Source organism: Lates calcarifer, linkage group LG4 (assembly GCF_001640805.2).
Source record: "Lates calcarifer isolate ASB-BC8 linkage group LG4, TLL_Latcal_v3, whole genome shotgun sequence".
Classification (NCBI taxonomy): Eukaryota; Metazoa; Chordata; class Actinopteri; family Centropomidae; genus Lates; species Lates calcarifer.
In genome coordinates, this window is record NC_066836.1 from 15,295,874 (window position 1) to 15,317,162 (window position 21,289).

General features: G+C 40.9%; 1 protein-coding gene across 5 annotated transcripts in view; it reads right to left on the bottom strand.

Moving 5' to 3' along the window:
• Positions 1–21,289, bottom strand: part of LOC108883619 (receptor-type tyrosine-protein phosphatase S) — a 66,509-nt gene that overhangs the window by 19,289 nt on the left and 25,931 nt on the right. For 3 of the 5 annotated variants that reach the window (XM_051070088.1, XM_018676970.2, XM_051070087.1), the window contains exons 5-12: positions 19,247–19,435; positions 11,267–11,377; positions 7,061–7,075; positions 5,347–5,616; positions 4,436–4,815; positions 2,534–2,735; positions 913–1,049; positions 538–682 (exon numbers count right to left, since the gene is read on the bottom strand). In XM_051070088.1, coding sequence (XP_050926045.1) covers positions 538–682; positions 913–1,049; positions 2,534–2,735; positions 4,436–4,815; positions 5,347–5,616; positions 7,061–7,075; positions 11,267–11,377; positions 19,247–19,435 — 1,449 coding nt within the window. The remainder of the gene's footprint in view (positions 1–537; positions 683–912; positions 1,050–2,533; positions 2,736–4,435; positions 4,816–5,346; positions 5,617–7,060; positions 7,076–11,266; positions 11,378–19,246; positions 19,436–21,289) is intronic. The other 2 variants (XM_051070089.1, XM_051070090.1) reach the window with 1 other exon arrangement.

The following is a 21,289-nucleotide window of genomic DNA, read 5'->3' on the forward strand; positions in this document are numbered from 1 at the left end:
TACCTGTCAACATAGCGGGCCAGCCACCATCCTTTAATGCTCCTCAACACTGGCTGCTAGCCAATAAGTGGCAGACAGTTTCGCCCTTTCAAAGACATTAGACACTGATAGAGTGGAAAAAGTGAAAGGAGGGTGAAGAAAAGGAAGAGTGAAACATTAATCGGTGCTCCATCTCCATCTGTCATGATGTTTTGGCTGTGTAAGAAAGCGAGAGGCTGAGCGGAGGAAGAAAGGCACAGTCAAACCTAGATGGATGGGTGGGAGGAGGGGTTGGACAGATGGGTTGATAAACGAGATAGATGGAGAGATGCAAAGATGGTTCCCAGGTTTCACCAGGTCAGGAGCTGAGGACAATGCACTTTGAGCTCTGTGTGTGTGTGTGTGTGTGTGTGTGTGTGTGTAGAGGACAAAATATTTGCATGAGATTTGTGTACAAGACTGAAACATGATACAATTAAAATTTGTAGGAAGTGTGTGTGCGTGTGTGTGTGTGTGCCTGTAGGTACAATATGTGAACCCAGTCAAATTGAGACGTACTGGCTTGTGACGTCCTCTGGACCAGTTCATTAGTGAAAGCGCCGATGCCTTTGTTTGAGATGGCGGCCAGGGAGAAGGAGTACTCTGTGTTCGCTTTCAGGCCCTCCACGGTGTAAGAATTCCTTGGCCCGAAGGTCAGCTTCTCCTGCGAGAAGGAGAGTGGAGCAGAGGACAGGATCAAAGGGGGGGAGAGGGGGGGACATTAAAAGAGAGTTGGAGAGAGGAAGAGACAAGACTGTCACCACCAGAGACAGTGGTGCAGGACGCTGAAGTTCATCTTTTAAACTTCTTCTTTTATCTGTCCTCTTATCCTTCTTTCTTGTTAAGAAATCCACTTGGCAGACAGATTTAAAGAAAGAGTATGAGAGGTCTTACCAAACTGCCAAACTTGACAGGTTTGTAGAGCAGCTCATAGTTGACAATTCCCTCCTTGGTGTAAGCGGGTTCCCAGGTCAGCTCTATGCTGGTGTCTGTCACCTTTCCAACTTTAAACTTCCCTGGCTGGCCTGGGACTGAAAGGGACAGAACAACACACAGTCAGACTTTGTCTTATCCATAAAAATATTCTACAATATTTCGCTAACATAAAAAATGTTCTTTCTGTTTTGCTTTGTGCTACTGTAAAGCACTTTCTGTGTTTAGAAAATACATAAGCACATTATTACTGTTAGAAAAATTGGAATAATGTTGTAATAAAGTCAGATAAAGTCAAATACTCAATATCAGAGAAATCAAGGTTTCACACCAGGTTTTACCTATAACTTTTAATCTAGCTTAATTTTTCAGGTTCCTTAAAGGTGCTACATAAAAGTATTTAAACTTCAAACATTCAAAAATGAACTAAAATTATCAACAGAATGTGAGGAAATAACAGTTTTGACATTATGTCGATGACGTCTATGTATTGTGTGCTACCCCCATCCTGTCTCGTAATACTACTTTGCACTACAAGAGGCAGTGATGAGTCACTGTAGCGTCCAGGCTGCCCCAAGGTCCAAAATGAGAGGATGTAGAAGCAGTGCTGCCCAGAGGGTGTATGCAAACCTCTTGTTAATCACACTGAAGATACTGCCCCCTGGTTAGACCATTTAAGGACAGGCAGTCAGTGAATGGAACAGTAAAGGCAACGATGGCTGCAGCTCTTGGCAAGCAACAGTTATCACTACCACTATCACCACCAGACACTCCCAGCAAGAAACCATATTCACTGGCAAAAAAGAAGATGATAAAAATAGAAGGGAAAAAAAGATTTGTGTTGCTTTCCGCCACCGGAGACAGCTGTTGGCGACTAGAATGAAGCTGTTAACGCTGCTATGTAGCAACAGCAAAAACGTACATATAGCACCTTTAAGGTGATACTGGAATCACAAATGCCTTTTCCTGCCTAATTCTCAGCCTCATCATGTACATATTGACCCATAAATCCCCCAAAGCCTTGTATTTGCTAGTATTTTATATATACTATGATCTCATCCCTTTATGTGCTGGAAAATGGCAGACATTTTAGAGACATCTTATGGTGTAGCAGTAGCTCAACCTACACAGAAATTTAAAACACTAATACCATCACAGATTTTTGGAATAATCATCTCTTTGTACTCCCCATTACATAAAACCTGCAACATCACAGCAGCTGTCACAGCAACCAGAGCCGCACTGAGGTACGAAGGACATTTCTGGCTGTTAATCCCTGTTTCCTTTGCTTAAGTCTCCACAGCTCTGTCCCAGCAGGTAGATTTTATTCATTCTGAAGATGTCATATTTTCTGACAGGTCAAGCTTATTTGCAAAGCATTCCACAGTGGACTACTTCTCAAATTTTACATAAGTCACTCGAATAAGCTACTTAACGGTTTGTATATGCACACACACACGAATAATGACTCCCAAAAACAACCATTACTCTCTTAGCTGTTGTCTATTCACTGGCACGCAAGAGAAATTTACATGATTATGTGTCTACACACAAAAATATTCACAGTCACACACACACTGACCTCCAGGCATGACTTTAACATGGACGGGGTCTGAAAAGGGTCCGTCCCCTACGGAGGTGAAGGCTAAGACTTGGATAGTGTATGTTTCTGAGGTCACAAGGTTCTGGATGGTGGTGATCACACTGTCCTGGACGTTATGAATCTGCCACTCATTCATAGGCCGAGAGGGGTCCATGGTGTAGTACACACGGTAGCCTTTCACCTACCGGGAAACAGAGAGTGAGGGAAAGGCTGTTAAATGGAGAGAGATGGAGAGATTTCTGGACTGGGACTGCATTATAAGGTCATCTGTGACTGGGCTCTACTAAGTGAGCTTCCATCTAATCTCACTGTCCTGCATGCATGGTAAGGCATAGATTTTATGACAGCCAAGGTCATCAGCAATGAATTGTTGTCGTAGTTTAGTCCAGATGGTCCTGTGGCTCTGATGGTTCAGTGTTTGTTAGAGGTCACTGTCACAAATTTGTCTCTGGAGCTATAATGTACTTGACCCAGACAGACAAACGTCTCTTTAAGGTTGATAAAAACTAGTTCTAATACAAGCTGAGTGTAGAACATACAATATAATCACTACAGCCCCTCCTATGGGATTTGTTTATGGGACGTTCAGAGAGTATGTAATCCTGCTGCCACACCATTGCCCTTACCTTCCACCTCTACCACCTCTCCTGTTATTACTCTGTAATATCTATAATCCCCATATGCTCCCAATTCAGTCTTGCACTTTTATGAACCTACTGTACAGTTAGGTAGGCTGGAAAAAGGAAAATAAGCCTCAAGAGGGAGTGCTCTTAACTTAGAGCGAACAGTCCAATTACCTTTTCTTTCTTTAGAGAGAGGGAAAGTAGCAAGGCAGTTACAGCACAGAAATCTCTGGCAAGACACAATCCCTGCAAAGGACATGAACCTGCTGGAATAAAGCTCCCAGTGGAGAATTTTATTAACGCTTTATCGTTTTAACTTTGTGTGGGGTCTTTTGAGCAATTTTGAAATGTTGTCAGTCTGTAGTGTAGTGAGGGTAAATGGAGTTTCAGTCACATTTTACTTAAAGTCTCCCTATTTTTCATTAATAAGCAACACATTTAATGGTGTGTAACACATGATGTAGTTGTAAACTCACATAAAGATGTTTTAAGTGTGTGTTAATTATTAATTAATTAATTATTTACAGTATTTGTAAACAATTGTAACTCTTCCTATGAAGACATATTTTATATTAATACAACTGTGTTTTACTAAAATTCATTATACATCACTTATGAGTGCTGGCAAATACATAAATAAACATTTATCTGCTTGTATTATCATGGATTATAAACCATTCATTATATGTATATCGTGTTTCTAAATGATGACTGAAGTGGAAAATTTCAAATGTGGGGAATATGAATGCTCTGTTTTGTTTATTTTAAATATTTAGTTATGATTGACCAATGACAAAGCACATGAACACATATAAATAGAAAACGGAGGAAACAGTGTAAAAACAATTTTAAATAATTTAATTGAACAATAAGTTGATGAACAATAAGTTAAATTGTAGGTAAAAATTTCAAATAAGATATTCAGTATTTGGATGGTGAATGGGTATATGTGCTCATCTTGCCTTTTCCCCACAGAGTTAAGTTGAGAGAGTTTTTATAACTGCTAGTTTGGGCTGAAACTAAATCAGAAGGCAAAATCTGAAACATTGGATTCAGGGGATGGAAGCTGTCGCACAGAATAGACTCTTATTTATCAGTTGTTTGTTAAAAAGAGTTTTCTGTTGAGCACAAGTGATGTTTATTGTAGGTATTGGCACCCTTTACAAAGGGAAATACCAACAGATAAAAGAAAATGTAAGGAAATGTGTATTTACTTCTTTTACTAACGCATAAAGAACCGTTTCTGTCCTCATCCCACCTGTCCGTTGGGTTCCTCCGGCTCCTCCCAGCGGACCATCACAGTGTTCTGAGAGATAATGTGAGCCTGGACATTTCGGGGAGGGCTGGCCGGGGCCTGCTCTCCCGTCCGAGCCTCCACACGCGTGGAGGGGGGCCCCTGGCCGATGCTGTTGAAGGCTGACACTCTGATTTCATACTCGGTGTTGGGATACAGTCCCCCGATGCTGTAGCGGGTGGTGGTGATGCTGTCCACCGTCTCATACTTGCTGTCCGGCCCTTTGGCTCGGTACTGGATGATGTAGTAGGAGACTGGGTCGGGGTTGCCAGAATCCCAGGTGATGGTCACGCTAGTGGCAGTGGTCTCCGTGACGATGGGTGTACCGGGAGGCTTTGGCAAAGCTTGGAATTAGAGAGAGGAGAGATGTGGCGGTTTATACTTTCTGTGCATATTGTACATACTACGGTTAGATTAATGACACAGGAGCTGTATTTAATCTTTTGTATCATTTTGTTTGCAATCACTATCTCACTTTTCATCATGTATATTTGTTTATTTCAATATAAATCTTTGTTCAGTTTTACTACTGTTTGCACCACCTGCTTAGATGCTAACCTGCATTTTGTTGTACTTGTACTCACTGCATGCAAGTACAATAAAGTTGACTTTAATCTAATTTAATTAAATATTTGAGGGTAAATTATTGGCATCACAGTCCAGAACAAATTTGCTTCACAGAAGTCAAATGTAATTTTACAATCCTGGCAATTTGAATGTGCAATTCTCCTGACATGCACCCATTTAGAAATACAGAAGCGAGCCAATAAAACTGGATCTATTCATTAATAAAGCAACAACTACAGCACTTTTCCACATCCTTTTCTCCCTCTAAGAGGCAAAATAATTAATCATGTTATTAGAGCGTTCCTTACTCTTGACTAAGACCTGAGCGGTGGCCTCGATGATGCCCAGGCTGCTCATGGCCACGCAGGTGTAGTTCGCAGACTCACGCACGCTGTTGAGCTCCAGCACGTTCCGGCCGATCGGCATTTCGTCCTCGGGGGTCAGGTCCTCGCTGCCCAGCATCCACTTGACGTAGGGCATGGGCGAACCCACGGCCACGCAGGTGATGTTGACGCTCCCTCCGGGCATGATCTCGTGGTTGGAGGGGAGGATGGAGAAACGAGGGGGCACGCGGCGCACTGGGAAAGGAGGAGAGTTGGGGGGGAGGGGGGGAGTAAGAAAAGGAGGGGGTGGGAGTTGGGGGGTGGGTCGAGGGGCAAGGTTGGAGGGGAGGAGAAAAGTGGGGAAGGGAGCGAGGAGAAGAAAGGTGGAGAGAGAGAAGGAGGAGGGGAGGGAGTAAAGGGGGAGAGAATCAGAGAGAAAGAGAGAGAGAGAGCAAGGCAGAAAGAAAGATAGAGATTGAGAGAGAGAGAGAGAAAGTGAGGGCAAGAAAGACAAATAGAAAGAAAGAGAGAGAGAGAGAGGAGAGGTAACAGGAAGGGGGAGAATGAACTTCAGGGTTTTTACAGAAAATTACAAAGGGATATTTCAAGTTTAGTCCCAATTACTTTATGGTACTGATGATTCCAACAAAAAGACACAAATCTTGTGTTGAGCTCAACCAATCAGAGTGAGCTGCCTACTCAAAATAATATAGTGACAAACTCTTGAGTATCATTTCAACCAGGACATGACACCTATTGTCAGTTTCTCTTCTTAAAATAACATTTTTCTTATTGATTGTCATCCATTTAAGCAGAAAAATAAGACTTTGTGATTCAAATTTTGGATAACAATTATATTATTATCACATTTCCCCCTCTATGCAATGACTAAACATGCTAAACTTTACCAGAGACTTTGGTGAGACACTTTATTTCATTGAGATTTCTGTGCCTTGAGGCGTTTCTGCAGTAGATGGGATTTTTTTTTTTTTTTTTTTTTTTTTTTTTTTTTTTTTTTTTTTTAGAGAGAGTGTATGCATCATAGGGGCCGATCAATAGGCCCAGCCTGCTATTTGTGTCCCCATGAGAAGAACAAGTAAAGTGGCAAGTTATATCCAATTCCGCATCTGTCTGAACTTGGTCGACTATATGTTAGGGAGAGATGCATCGAGAGACTGAACTCATAGGTCATTTGCATGCCTGGGCGACTCAAGAGGAGATAAAATGGTGGAGAAAACACAAAGAAGAGAACGAAGAACTGAAGACTGAGAGGGAGACAGAGAGAAGTGAGACCAGAGTGGAGACACTGAAGAGACAGATAGAGGGGACAGAGGAAGAGTCAAAGAGAGAAAGACGGAGACAGAGAGAAAGAGAGAGAGAGAGAGAGGCAGCTCTGCTTCTCTTCCAGACAATGACAGGCAATGTAGCAAAGGACAGCCACATTGTACAACAAGATACTGTACAATACATAGGATTCATAACTGATACAGTGTGTAGTCAAATGAATTGGAAATGTGGACAGGAGTGGATCGAGGGTTCTAATAAGGTGTTGTGGCAATTACAGAGTGATCATAGGACACATTAAGTAAAGAACACCAAGACAGCATGAAAGAGGCAGAACGGGAAAGAACGAGTGCGAGCAAAAAGAGAGATATGTGAGGTAGTATGTGCATGTTTATAAGTTAATAAACTTATGTACATGTGTCTGTCGCTCCTACACATCAGGGTGCAGACAGAATGCAGAAGAAGAAGAGAAAAAAGGGGGCAGGGACAGGAGGGGAAAAGACAGGGAAGTGGAGATAAAGAGAGGATTAGAAGAGGGTTTTGGGGAAGGAGGGAAAAAGGGGGAAGAAAAGAGGAGCGAGGAAGAAGAAAACACATGGATCTATTTAAAAACACGGCTATATACCAGAGTCAGGCCCATTCAGAAAGTAGGTGCTTCAAAAGTAAGGAAAGAAAAGAAAAATAAAGACTAGTAGAGATTGTATGTAGAGAGGAACAGAGAAGAAGAGGATACCCCAGGGTCACGACACAGGAAACAGAGACAGAGAGAGTAACGGACAAACATCTCTGGATGAAAGGAGAGAATGAAAGGGAAGGCAAACAGAGAGCAGAAACATTGTCGAAAAAACTCAACTAAACTCAACACTAGGAAGCTCATATGTGTAATATATAACAAATGTTCGGAAAGTAAAAATAGATTCAAATAAAAAGTTACTGTAAAACCCTACAGTAGCAAAACACTGAAAGTTCAAGGCTTATTTAGATGATTTGCAAATCCTGCAGTAATTCTAATATATAATATGAAATAAAAAGTAAAATGAAATCAAATAAATAAAATCAAAATATTTAGAAATTTGCTGTATAACCTCCACTCCTTAATGTGTAACATCAATACTTGGAATCTTCATGGGCCACATCCCCCTACTCAAAGAATCTAGAGACAGTTGGATAGAAGTTAACATTTTTGCATGAATTTCAACAAATAAAAAAAATAAAAAAAAGTTGCCGTGATGTCACTATCATTTCACGAATAACAGATAAAGTGCAAAGCATTTGGAATACTTGAAGAAAAAAAAAAGCCGGAAGATACCCAGAATTGGATACAGAAGTTGAAGACAAGAAAGAGACAAAGAGACAAAAACAGGTAGATCTGTTAGAAACAGACATGATTATGCAGGCATCTCCTCATCTGAGCATGCTGGAGGCAGACAGACAGACAGACTGCATCCATGACAGCTACATGCATAAGACAGACAGCAGGTGCAATGCAGCATGACAAAAGTATCAGTTTAATTCAGTCAGTTATTAGTTATGTTAGACTTATCAATACAACAAAACAAACTAAAAAAGACAGTTAATTAAGCGTATGGATAAGTTTGATAATATGAGCAACAACAGGATGAAAGTGAAGCCTCAAGATGATGGTTACGTGATCTGAAACATGAAGTCAGCAGTGTGAGTATTTCTAAAAAATATCAGTCAGGACTGGAGACAAAGGATTGTAGAATCCACCACTGAGACAAAGCCAAGTCCTTAAAATAAAGTGAGCTCATAACAAGGGATAATCCTTCACATGCTCACAGAGCCTCTAGCTTAAAGTTAATCGAGCCAGGCCACATGATTCCCCTCCATTTTCTATACAGTTTGTGAGATCCACGAGCTTCAATCTTTATTAGCGTAGCTATCATTAGTCCCGTCCTCTGCAGGGAGTCTGGAAGCTACAGACTGGGGGAACCTTGGCACAGCCACAAGGATTACCGCTGTATCTCAGCACTGCTCTATACCCACTCAGGCCTGTCGCTGAGGTGACATTTACGTAGCACCGTCCTGTCTGTCTCAAGGACATGCCTTTCATTAACCAATGTAATAAGACGGATTCATTAATATCACCTCGATATCTAAAAATGTGAATGGTTATGATTAATTTTGAATGTCAGTCAATACAGGCGTATCGGTGTGTTTGGAGGAGATAGCAACAGCCATGAAAAAAAAGACACAGCACAAGCTATATTACAGTAGAGTTAGCATAGTGCTATACTCTCAAATATACTGATAGTGTAAGTCTGAATATAGGGAATGTGCAGTGCTGAAACAATTGTTTAGATCCTTTACTCAACAATATCACAATGCAAAAAATAAATCAAATACCTGCACTGATAATATTACTTAAGTGAAAGTACTTATTAGCATTTTACTGATGTATTTAAAGTACTTAAAGTGAGATTAATCTAAAAGTGGCGGTAACTTGGATAATGCTAAACGCCAAAATATTGTGTAACATTAGCAGTAGATTAGATTTGGCTGTGAAAAGAGTCATAAAATCATTGATCTGACTTGTATATATATATTCATATATATAGCTAAAGTGTGCTAACACTTGCTAACATTAGCTACATCACTATAAGCTATTAACCGTACCAGAACAAGTAAGACTGTGGCAGTAAAATCTGCGAGAGTATTGAATTAAGCAAGGGTGAATATTATTGCTTATCAATAAAACTTATCAATAAAAGGAAGAATGTTTCATATCCCAAAAAGATATGATATATATATTTCAAAAGTTACGTTGTGTAGCTTTAAAGTATCATGAGTAAAAGCATTAAAGGCAGCAAAAATGGATGCTGTGAGTGTTCTACTGTAATGTGTTATGTAATCTGGATAATTATTTATTGTTGAGGTGGATTATTTTCTAGACAGAGAGTTCTTCATATGCTTTGTAGGTAAAATCCTAATTTGAAAAGTAACTAGATGTAGCGGAGTAAAAATATTTCCTCTGAATCGCAGTGAGGTACAGGATATGTATAAATGAACTAGAGTGTATGGACTTAGGTACTTAATAAATGTACTTTACATGGTGGGTGATGTGATGGTTCTCTTGCCATCTTGAGTTTATGTCATGAATTCGGCCGAATAACTGATGCCTCTCCTACAGACCTTAACAGCACATGTAACTTCAGAACAGAGGGGCATGTACAAGCGTGACCGCGAGTGCAAGATTTCCACTCAGTGCAACAAGTGCAGAATTGGAGCAGAAGTAATGACATGGGAGCTGGGGAACAACGCTACATGTGATGATACAAAAGAAAAAAAAAAAAGAAAAAGAGAGCGAGACAATAGCAAGACATGACAAGACAGCAAGTTCAATAATATCACAATCCGAGCATATCAATAGGCGTGAACACACACTGTGCCATGCTCTTGTGTCAGTCCGTCAGTCAACAGACATGCAAGCGGTGCTCCTTTCTCTTTCTCTCTCACTCCTTCCATGCAAACATCGCCTCTTTTTAATCTTCCAATTCTTGGGTCTCCATGACAACAAGATCATACCATGCAGAAAACATTGATCGGGGAGTGAAGGCAATACCAAGGGTTCTGCACACAAGGCCTCACAATGCAGTCAATGCACTCTGCTGCGTAGGCAGACCACTTCATCATCGTAGCAGCTTTAGAGAAATCAACTCTCTTCATTTTGGAGACAAAACCATTTCACTTCAAATCTACTCCGGTGTCCTTTAAATTTTTTTTTTTTTTTTTCCTTTTTTGTTTCTCTCTGTTTCAATAAGTGAAGCTTTCTGAAACAAAGGAGTAACAAAAGAAAAGAAAGAGCACACCAACCTTCTCGAAGCTCTGAGGGATGGAAGGGGGTTGATGCAGAACACAATGACGTGAGGGGGGGGGAAGAGAGAGAACGGGGAAACACAGAGAGAATAAAAACGGCCAGCGCAAAGCCACTCGCTCCACTGCAACACACACACACACACACACACACACACACACACACACACACAACCTCACACCCAACATCTGCACAAAACCCTCACACATCACATTCACACTTCTCCGATATCCCACTTAACATAGAAACTAGAACTAGTAAATCTGAACATTAGTCGTGGTCTTTCAGCCATAAGTTGGCGACGCACCTGCACCCACAGTCCCAGAGGCTAGAATCAGTTAAACAGGGATCATGTGGGCGCACAGATGCCATTAATGTAAACATATTTAAGAATGAATTCAATCCTGATTCTGATTGTTTAACTTCCAATTTCATTCAAATTTTCCTCTCAATCTGCCTCTAGTACAGAAACCATTGTAGTGATGTTTCCATGCAGTTAAACCAAGGTGTGTTCCCAGCTTTATGTTCAATTTGATTCTACTGTAGGGGCTCGCACCAAGGTTTAAGGTGGACTTGTTAAAGGTGGTTGTGAGAAATACCAAACAGGGTCAACATATATTGTAGACAATGGATGGGTTAGTAATACTTGTTTTAAGAGCACATTTACAGAAAAGAAATAACTTCATTAATAATACCAAAAGCACCTTAGCAGTAGTGATTTTTGTGTGTTGTCTCTGTGCATGTGTGTGTGCGCACGTGCATGTGTGTTGTGTGTTCGGGTCCTACCTCGCACATATAGGTTTGCGGGGGAGGAGTAGCGCACGCCTTGAGAGTTGGTGGCCACGCACTCGTACTTCCCTTGGTCGGTTTCCTCGCTGTTCTCGATCTGTAACGCTCCTGCAGAAGAAAGAGGGAGAACAAACGGAGAAAGATGTTCAGTGGAGTTTGTAGAAAATGTTTAAGCATCCTCTGCTTTTCATCCTGAGATATTTGTCTGTTGGTCCTTTTTCTGTTTATGTTACATTCTGACCCTGAGGTATCCTCTCCTCTATTGCGTTCAACATCTAATAAAGTCGGCTTTGTTGTTATTTCTGCGAGGCACCCTCTGAATGGGCTGTGATTTCATATACCAGTGGTTGTATTGTTGTTAAAAAGAACTGTGTTTCCTCCACTCCCCTCCCTCTGCCCACCTTCTCCTAAAAAGGGAATAGAAACAGCAGCACAAGTTAACATTCAGAAATTCCTTCTAAAAAGTTTGGAAGTCAAAAACAAGTCTTAAAATGACTTTTTACAAACTTAGATGACACTTAAGAGGCCTTTTGTTGTATACGGCTTCACAAGCTTGTGATTCCTCTCCTACAGCAGGCTCGCTGCTGCCATGAAGAAAGCCTGTTTCTATCTTGGCAGTTAACTGGCAGCAGGCACACAGCTTTACCCCACAGGCAACGACCCGACGATGCTCTTTAACTCCTCAACTTGTTTCTTTTACTTCCTCAATTTTTATCCTCCTACCCTGATCCCACTGTGATAAACAGTGTCTCCCTAAACGTGCTATAATTACACACAGCACTCGTCAGGTATTCTTTTGTTTCTTTTGTTTCACAGGTTGCTATTCTTACTCCCCCCACCCCCCCAACCCTAACAGCCTTTTGAATTACCAGCAGTGATTTTTTTTCTTTTTCTTTATTTCTCTCTTTTTTTCTTTTGGTCTTTCAGCCTGCTCTGTCACATTCATCTCATCTGAAACTGACTTTGACATGGAGCCTGAGGAGGAAGCACAAAACCATGGATTACACTCTGCTGTACTGCACGGGGAGGAAAAAGACACAACTCAAAACGCACACAAGACACATTTTGAAGATGACACGCACACAAACACACACGCAGCTAGTTTAAGTCTGATACAAAGCACCATGTTTTGTATCAGATCTTCTGTGAGACTGATAAGAGGCATCTGGCTTGTAGGAGATGTATGGAGATATATAGAGAAACAGAAGATATAGTGTTCTTTGCACTCATATCTTACACATACACACAGAGGTGGAAAAGATTTTCAGAATGTTTACACAAGCACAAACAGAAATACACAGCTACAAGATCTATATTTAAAACTACATCGGAAATTTCTGGTTAAACGTATGTTACATAATTATGCAGAATGCCCCTTTAAAATTTTTTATATTATATATTATATTATATAACTACATTATTATTAATGATTCATTAATGTACTAATAGCATTTTAATGTTGTAGCTGGTTGATGTAGGTGCAAAATTTAAAGGGTCATTTCACCCAAATTACACATGAAACATATTTTCTCATTATATCACTACTGTAAGCACCACCAACAAAATTCAATTTGTGTACACTTGGTTGGAGGATGTAGATTGTGGTGAGGCTGAATTATACTACATTACAGTGACTGGTATTTCTATCATTTTTTCCACCCCAATGCAATGCAGTCAACATTATCACAAATTATATCCTCCAAAATGATGAAAAAAATGAACATTTTGACAGTATAATTTGTAAGATGACTGATGTATTCGTGTCTGTTAGGAAGGTGTGCTGTATTAAGGTGGCAGAAGAAATCTTATGAACACCTATCTCAAAATGTCAGCAAATGAAACCATAAAACTGTCTGAATGGATCAAGGACAGCACTAGAAATAAGAGAGAAAATATGGTTGTTGATGCTATTAGGTGGTTAAATGTATAACTATGCATCATTAAAATAATTATATGATTTGTATGTGCAATCAGTTGACTATTTTGATAAGTGATTTGATTTTAATTGATAAATTTAGTCACTGTTTCGAGAAAAAAATGCCAAATATTCTTTGTTCCCAGCTTCTAAAATGTGAAGATTTGTTGCTTATCTCTGTTTCATGTCACTGTAAATTGAATATCTTTGGGTTCTGGACTATTTTTAAGGCAAAATGAGACGTATGAAAATATCACCCTGAAGACCAAACAATTATGTGATTAATCAACAAAATATTAGCCTGAATAATCAAAAATGACAATAACCACTAGTTGCAACCTTCCATTCAAGGAAGTAGCAGAAGTACCTCAAAATGAATACTTGAGTTAATGTACTCACAAATGACTCTCCACCGCTGCATGGAAACACACACACGGTGTATTATCCTAATGGAGAAGAAAGCTTTTGCTTATTAAATCTTAAAAACGTGGCCAGTTAAACTCTAAAAGGCTCCACAGAGACAGACAGTTTGTGGGTCTGTGTATGTGTGTGATTCTCCAAATTCTACAATAGCTGATCAGTAAATGCAAAAGTTTGAACACCATGTTTCTACAGGCTCAGAGGAGGGAAAGTTTGACTTGTTACAACGAGCTGGGGCACGAGTGTGTGTTTTGTGTGTTTGAGTGTGTTTAGTGAGCCGAGGCTCTGCTAGCTGGAGCTGTCATCCATTTGCTTCTGTCTTCTGCAGTTACATGAAAGGAAAACAGCGCGAGCCCTCCTCTTTCTCTCCATTTCTCCATCTCTCGTTTCCCTGCGGTACAGGGCAGAGTTGGGAGATAAACAGGAATAAATTATCTGCTCTACAAGCCTCTCCTCTCCTCCACGAGGAGGTGGAGGCAGAAGGAGAAGCGGGAGAAAGACAGAGCTGAGCAGAGATGGAGCTGGACAGGTGGAGCTCTGCAAACAAGAACTCATCTGACAGCTGGAAGCAGCTCATATGGCTAACCATCAGCACAAATTTTAAATCAGCAACTGAAATCTTCTTTTATGCAAAATATGTCATTACCATACATGGAGAGAGACAGCTGTTCTGTATATAGGCACATAGAAAGGTCACGACACACACACATAAACACGTGTGGTAAACAGATAGCTGGGAATGAACAAACATAATGAAAGTCAGTGTTGGAAAGCAGGACGAAAAGCACCAAGAAGGGAAAGTGAAAGATAACAGAGAAGAAGAGGGAGAGGCAGAGCAGTTTGTTAGTGAGCCTGGAAGCTGCTGACAGACCCAGAATGAGATGTGACTTCAGTAAATTGAACCGCTGTGAAATCGCGGATGGTGTATTATGTCTGCTGGGCTGAGTCTTGGCCGATCAGATGACAACAGATACTGCTAACCCGATAGCTCTGCCAGAACTTCTAGGTCAAACAGATCACCTGGACTCCAGTCTCTCAGGTGAGAGACTGAGGTGAGACATTGACTTGTAATTGGGACCGGACACGAACAACAATCAAGACAGATGGTCTCTATTTTTATCTCAACACATTCACAAGTTTCAAAATAGACTGTTGAGATCAAACAAACTCTAAATTTGAAACTTCCTCATTTGCACCCTGGTTATAATTCAACCACTTATTTCTAAATTTTCCCCAAATGTGAAAACCTTGAAAGGCATGACAAGACAGGAATTTAAAAGCAAGTTACTTACTGAGTATAAAACGTGATGATTGCATATTGATGTTGACCTGAGGCAATTAGTCTGTTATTCACTTGTCAGAAAATGAATTATCATTTAAGTCATTTTTTAAAACAAAAATGCTCACTGATTCTCACCTCTTAAATGTGAATATTTGCTGGCTTTCTACCCTTCAAAGATAACAACTTGTATATATCTGAGATTTGGACTATTGGTTTAATGAATTAAGTAATTTAAAGATGCCACATTGGGCTAAGAAAAGGTGAGATGCATTTCTCACATTTTTTGAACCAAAATGAAATTGCTTAAATAAAATTATTACTTTGGACAGATTCATCAATAATAAAAAATAATTACCAGCCTATATTGGTTCTTTGCGGATTTATTTATGCCACAGAAAAGTTCCACATTTTCTGTCAGTCTAAAAACATGATCTGTTTTTCTCACCATTTTGAGAAATCCTTTTTAAAAGCAAAACCTGGATCTTCATCAAAAACCTATCAATTGTTTTTTTGGCAGTGTCCTAATTTTCACATCAGCTTTAACTCAAATCTGTTTTTGAGATATCCTGCTGTCTAACAGACAGAAACAAAAAATCAAAAACAACATCAGGGCCAAAAATGGTGGCAGAGGCAACACTTTGAGTCAGTCCTGATCAGAGAACCTGCACTCAGTTTTTTTTAAAGTATCCTAACTAATTTTGAGGGATGACTCAAAAAAGTCAAGTAAAAAAAATTAAAATAAATAAAATAAAATAAATTGGCCTGTCATAGATTTTGGCAGAACTCGTCTGTATTTGTGTTTGTGTCATTTGTGTCAAAATATTCTTGGTGTCTTTACAGCTGATTTTTCTTTAAATAACAGTGACCTGGGCTGTGAGTGTTACCATAACCACAACCTTTGATCACATCACAGTTCTTAGGCAAGACAGGTCCATCCATTACCCAGTAACCAACCTCGGGGTCCATATTGCATGCCATCTGTTAGACTGTAGGTCTACGAAGGCTGTTAAGTGCTTAGGTAAACTCTCTAGATCTCAGTCCCAAATGTCAGAGATAGACAGATAGCTTGTCATGGTTCTCCTCACGTACATCTTAACTGGTGCAGCAGATGGTGTGGAAAAATAGATAGATGCTTTGGTGGAAGTATAAAGATGTCAGGAAAAGTTCAGCTCTATACTGCACCATATGTTTCTACCCTGAGGAAACCGCTGGTGTGTGTGCAGGTTTTATGTAGGTGTATACACACAGAGTCCACAACTGTCGATGGCCACCGTTTGGACAGTTACCTGCGGTGGGAAGACACCTCAGATGATGGATACTTATGGGCTGTGAAATGGCTAAGAGTCCTCTTTTGTGGGATTTGAGCTCAGTCATTCTCAATATCATTTTTCATTCTGACTAATATGGGCCATAAAAATGTTTCCAAGACCCAACAGAGAAAGAAAAGAAGAGACGGAGAGAAAAGAGTGTTTGTGGCCCAAAACAGATCCCTGGCTATGGTCCAACGAGAGCTGGCAGACATCCACTAAATCAGAGGCATTGCTTGGAAGGTGCCCCCATTAAATAGATCTTAAAGGGGTGTATCATCCATAACGCATCTCTCTGCTATTTTGTGCCTAGCTCACTTGTAATTGATTTCCTCCAAGTCATTTCACTGCAGTGTTTGGTTCATTATACAGTGCATTTTGTTGTACAGATTTGTGACGCTTTTGGTGATTCGAAATCCTATTAAACCCCGCGGTGAATCTCACTGAGCCATTTGTCTTGCTACTGTTTCATTGGTGTGATATGTGGACAAACTGTGCCCGGTGAGTCTGTGTGAGACACCCCACAGAGTAAAACTATGTCATTTACAATTTTAGGGCTAGAAAAATTAAGTATTAACCATATTGTGTATCAATGAAAATATGGTTACTAAAATAGTAAAATAAATAAATAAATACATTGTTTCAACATCCATGCAGAGGTCTGATAGAAGCTCTTTGTTACTCTGTAGCTCCAAGGCAACCAACTCTTTTTCATGAATTATGAGTAGAGAATGGGAAAATATTTGCATAGTGTTAATAGTAATTATGCGTGTACAGTCACTACACTGTTCCCTCTGTCATATTTGTGATGCTTCCGAGGAGCTTTCTAATTTTTATAAGATACAGGTAGCTTTTTTCTTTTTTGAGAGTTTATCTATTGTTTCACCTGCATCCATGCAGCAGCAAAGTAGGTCCAACACCAAGTTCCACCCACAACCACTGGAGAGTATTTTACACAGAGGCTATTACACATTAGGTATTCTCTATATATCATAGTGGTAAGTATCCATTTTTACACACCAGTAGGTTATTGGAAATTATACCAGGAATGGGTGTGGGATCTGAAACTAGTCTCTGCAGAGCAAGAGGGCTACAGCTACATGCACACAGCAGGCCTGTCAAGCACTGAAATTTTACACACTGAAGTGTTGTGTATGTGGCTGGAGTAGGAGTGCTATCCAAGATCAAAGAGAGAGTTTGAAGGGTTTTGTGTTCCACAACTAAAACACAAAAATGTAATGGATGGATTAAACTGTGTGTTTATCTGCCCCTAATTTTAAGGCGCTTTCACATGAGAGAAAAGAACCCGGATCTGAGGATACTTGATTCTAAAGTCCAGTTTGTTTGATTAGTGTAAACACTGTGTACCGTGCCTGGGGCATGGCGCCCGGTGCCCTAAGACACAGTACAACGAAATTATACCTCATATGAAAACACTTCAAACTGCTAATGTTGTCTGGCTAATTAACTAGCTAACAAGTTACAGTAACACTAATGCAGTGTTATTTCTTAAGTTACAAAGTACATTAGCATATGGATTTGGGCAACACTGGCCAAACCTCTTACGTGAAACAGCATCGTGGCTGCCAAACTTATCACTTAAGCCTCATCCTAAAATCTTTATCTCTTGGAAATGTGAATGTAGCTTTTGCATAATTCATGGTATGAAGCCATCAGTTGTATATTTAATTTGTTTCTGGTTGTGAGTCTGCTAAAGACAGTGTTTGCATCAATTAGCAAGCTAGCTAGTTGTTAAAATGCTGCCATAGTTGTCATGGTCATTTCAGCTTGGCTAGAAAGGAGAAGCTGTTTTTGTCTGCCTCTGTGCCCGTTCTTTCAGAAATGGCCAAGAATTTCATGTGATAAATCTGCCACTGTTCCCACTGCAAACTGCATATGTGCCGTGCAAGAATGGAAAGCCTGACAGACACAACAATTATAACTGAGGCTCAGTTGACTGTCAGTTCTTAAAGATCTTCAAATTTGAAAGAGCAGAAATCATAAATGTGTTTAAACAGCATAATGGCAAACTGTGCAGATGGAGACGCAGTCACAAGGTTGACAGAGGGCACTAGTGATCAGTGAAGGATATTGGCTGACAGCGGGGAGATATCAGAGCTGGCAGGATGGTGGAGCACAGAGAATATGGATGAAGCAACAACAAAATGGTTTCGCTTCACCATCACTTTCATTCCCCCCGAGGACGGCTGAGTGAGAATGGCTGAGAAAATACGTGTCTGCCTACTTCAGGAGACACTGTATCATCTATACAGAAGAGCATAAACAGAGCTGAACAAACTGTCTTAAGCACAAGATGTGATTCCTCTGTATTCATCCCTCGATCTGTCTGTATGCATAGACACACTTTTTTCCCCTTGCAGCGAAAAAGCTTCCCTCCCCCATCACCTCTTACCGTCTCTGGCAAAGTGATCTTACATTCACATTTTAAGACACTGAGCTCATTTCATACAATTTCAGGCTGGGCGGGTCAAAAGATAAGAGGAGCATCAGTTAAATGCCTAATGGGAAGAAACTCCTATCTGCTTCTATTGATTTTGAGATCTGACAAAAGAGAACTATGGTTCCTTTGAGGTAGATTGATTATCATTATTTATTTCAAAAAGGATTTACTTTATGACGGTGTGCAAACTTTTTCAAATCACTTTTAATGAGCCTATATGAGACTTTTTTTTTTCAATTGCATACTGCCATGCTTTGTAATATTTATCAACAATAATGGAAAGAGATTTGTGCCTTCAAAGTGTCATCTTTTTATAATCTTTTCTCCCAAATGATGATAAAAAACTGCATGTTTTTTTTACTCTTGGCTTAAGGACGGCACAATTATCCTTTTATGAAATTGGCTTTAAAAAGGTTTTACACCCCCAAAGGATGTAGATAAACTCAGAGAGGAGCATGTAATCCCTCAATCATAATTAAAACATGATAATCACCAAATTTAGAGCAACAGAGATTTTACCTGATAGCGATGCTAAGCTTCTGATGCACCGGTTGTTTACTTGTCAGCAAATGACAAAAAAAATGTGTCTCACCTGATCGGAGCTGTTTGATGCGACCCTGGCTGGTGGTGGGGTCGACAGGCAGGAAGTCTTTGAACCAGGAGATCTCTGGGTCGGGGATGCCACTGGCGGCGCACAGCATGGTGGCCGTCCTCGTCCGCTCCACCACCTTCAGCTGGGGACCCATGTCTATACTAGGGAAGCCAAATGGCAACAGGTCCTCTGGAAAGATGAAGACAAGAGATAGATACTGAAAGGGATTGCTCATGCTTTATTTTGGAGCAAATCCACAAAGACAACGATGAACAAATGTGTTCACTCCTTATTTTTGGGACACTTTCTCTCAATGCAAACGACTGCCTTATCTTGTGCACAGAGCCAGAGTCAGCCTTGCCATGCACTGACTACTCCCTTTCCTTCTTCTGTGGTGAAACATAAGACTCGCTCACACTCACAGTGATGTGAGAGCCACTGTTCCCCCTCCTTTAGCATCTGCAGGCCCTTGAAAGTGGAGATACCGGCGAAGACATTGGAGCCACTATAGCCTTCTGCATCAAAGCTGCGTGCCCTTCCTACAGCTAGCTAGTCATTAGGTGATATCGTAGGCAGGCAGCAACAGAGTTAGGTCTTAGTGTGTGTGTGTGTGTATATGTGTGTGTGACAGGCCGTTTCTACAGAAGTATAAACGTACCGCCCAATCAGCTGGAGTTAACTTAAGTGCTGACACATGCACACACACGCACATATAAATGCAGCCACACACAGTATATTCCTAACCCAGAAACACAGGTGTTTGGTGACAGTGGCAGTGAACTGTGAGTTTTCTTCCGTGGTGTGGCTCCGTGTTACGTGCTCGTAATGATTCCTGTCTAATAACTATGCAGAGAGCTACTCAGAAACAGCAGCAGCAATTAGAAGCTGGGATCAAGAGGAGGGGCAGGGCACTGGGGGTAATAAGGACTTGTTAGCAGTAATTGTTAAAATGTACCAACGATTAGAGAGGCCGATCTGGGATGTGTCTGCATGCGTCTGGATATGTCTGATTATGTTGTATGTGGGGCGGGGGTGAGTGTGAGAGTGTGTTTGTGTGTGTGCGTGAGTGTTTCCTGTGCATGCACATATTTGTTTCTATAGCTGTATTCTTATTAGCATCCTCACAGATTTCGTGCAATGTGTGGAATAATGTACGGAGACACGTCCACACATATCCAGGAGGGAAAAAAAATGGAGGTGAGTGCATGCTGAAAAGCAGTTGCTTTCTATTTCACACACACACACACACACAAACACTTTCACATGCACTTTCTCTGGTGAATGGGATTAAGCATCTCGGTGACAACAGTCCAGATGGCCAGACACGTAATCAAGCATCCATCAGCCCTCCTGCTTCCTGCTCTCCTTACCCTTTTAACCACTCTATCTCTCTCTACATACACACAGACACCTCCCCCATACCTGGGACTATAATTATATATTCCACTTTCCTACAGCAGCGAAGCAATTACCAAGATGGCATTTTGCTTGGCTAATAAATCAAACCCACAGGAGCCTCTTGATTGTCAAGCACAACAGAACCCGCTAAAAGTTTGCTATAGCTCGAGCCCCGCATCGCTGATAAATGCGGAGCCAAACATGGTCCGAGATGTAGACCGCGGCCGCATCAACTGTCTGTGTGTTTTTCTCCTCTCCTCCTCCGAGCCCCCTGCTACCTAACCACATGACAGACGCGTACCATCTGTTTCCACACACTCTGCGACGGGGATGAGAGGCTGAGTGGAGATAGGATCTATCGCTCTCTTTCTCTCTTTCCACAGTCATCAGCTCTGGAGAGACCCCCGTCAGATAGGAATGTCAAGTTGCTCCTTGTCAGTGTGGCTGAGAGGAGGAAGGAGAGGGGGAAATGCCACATTTAGTCTCAGAGCTGTGGTTAGAGCTCAGGTGGTGGTGGATCAGGCCTCATACCATCCTTCTGACAATGGCCAACAGAGATGGCCAATGACCAGATTGCTTGTCGACCATTTTGAGCCCTTGCTTCCACTCCCCGCACCAACCCTACCCGATCAATGCTAATGATCC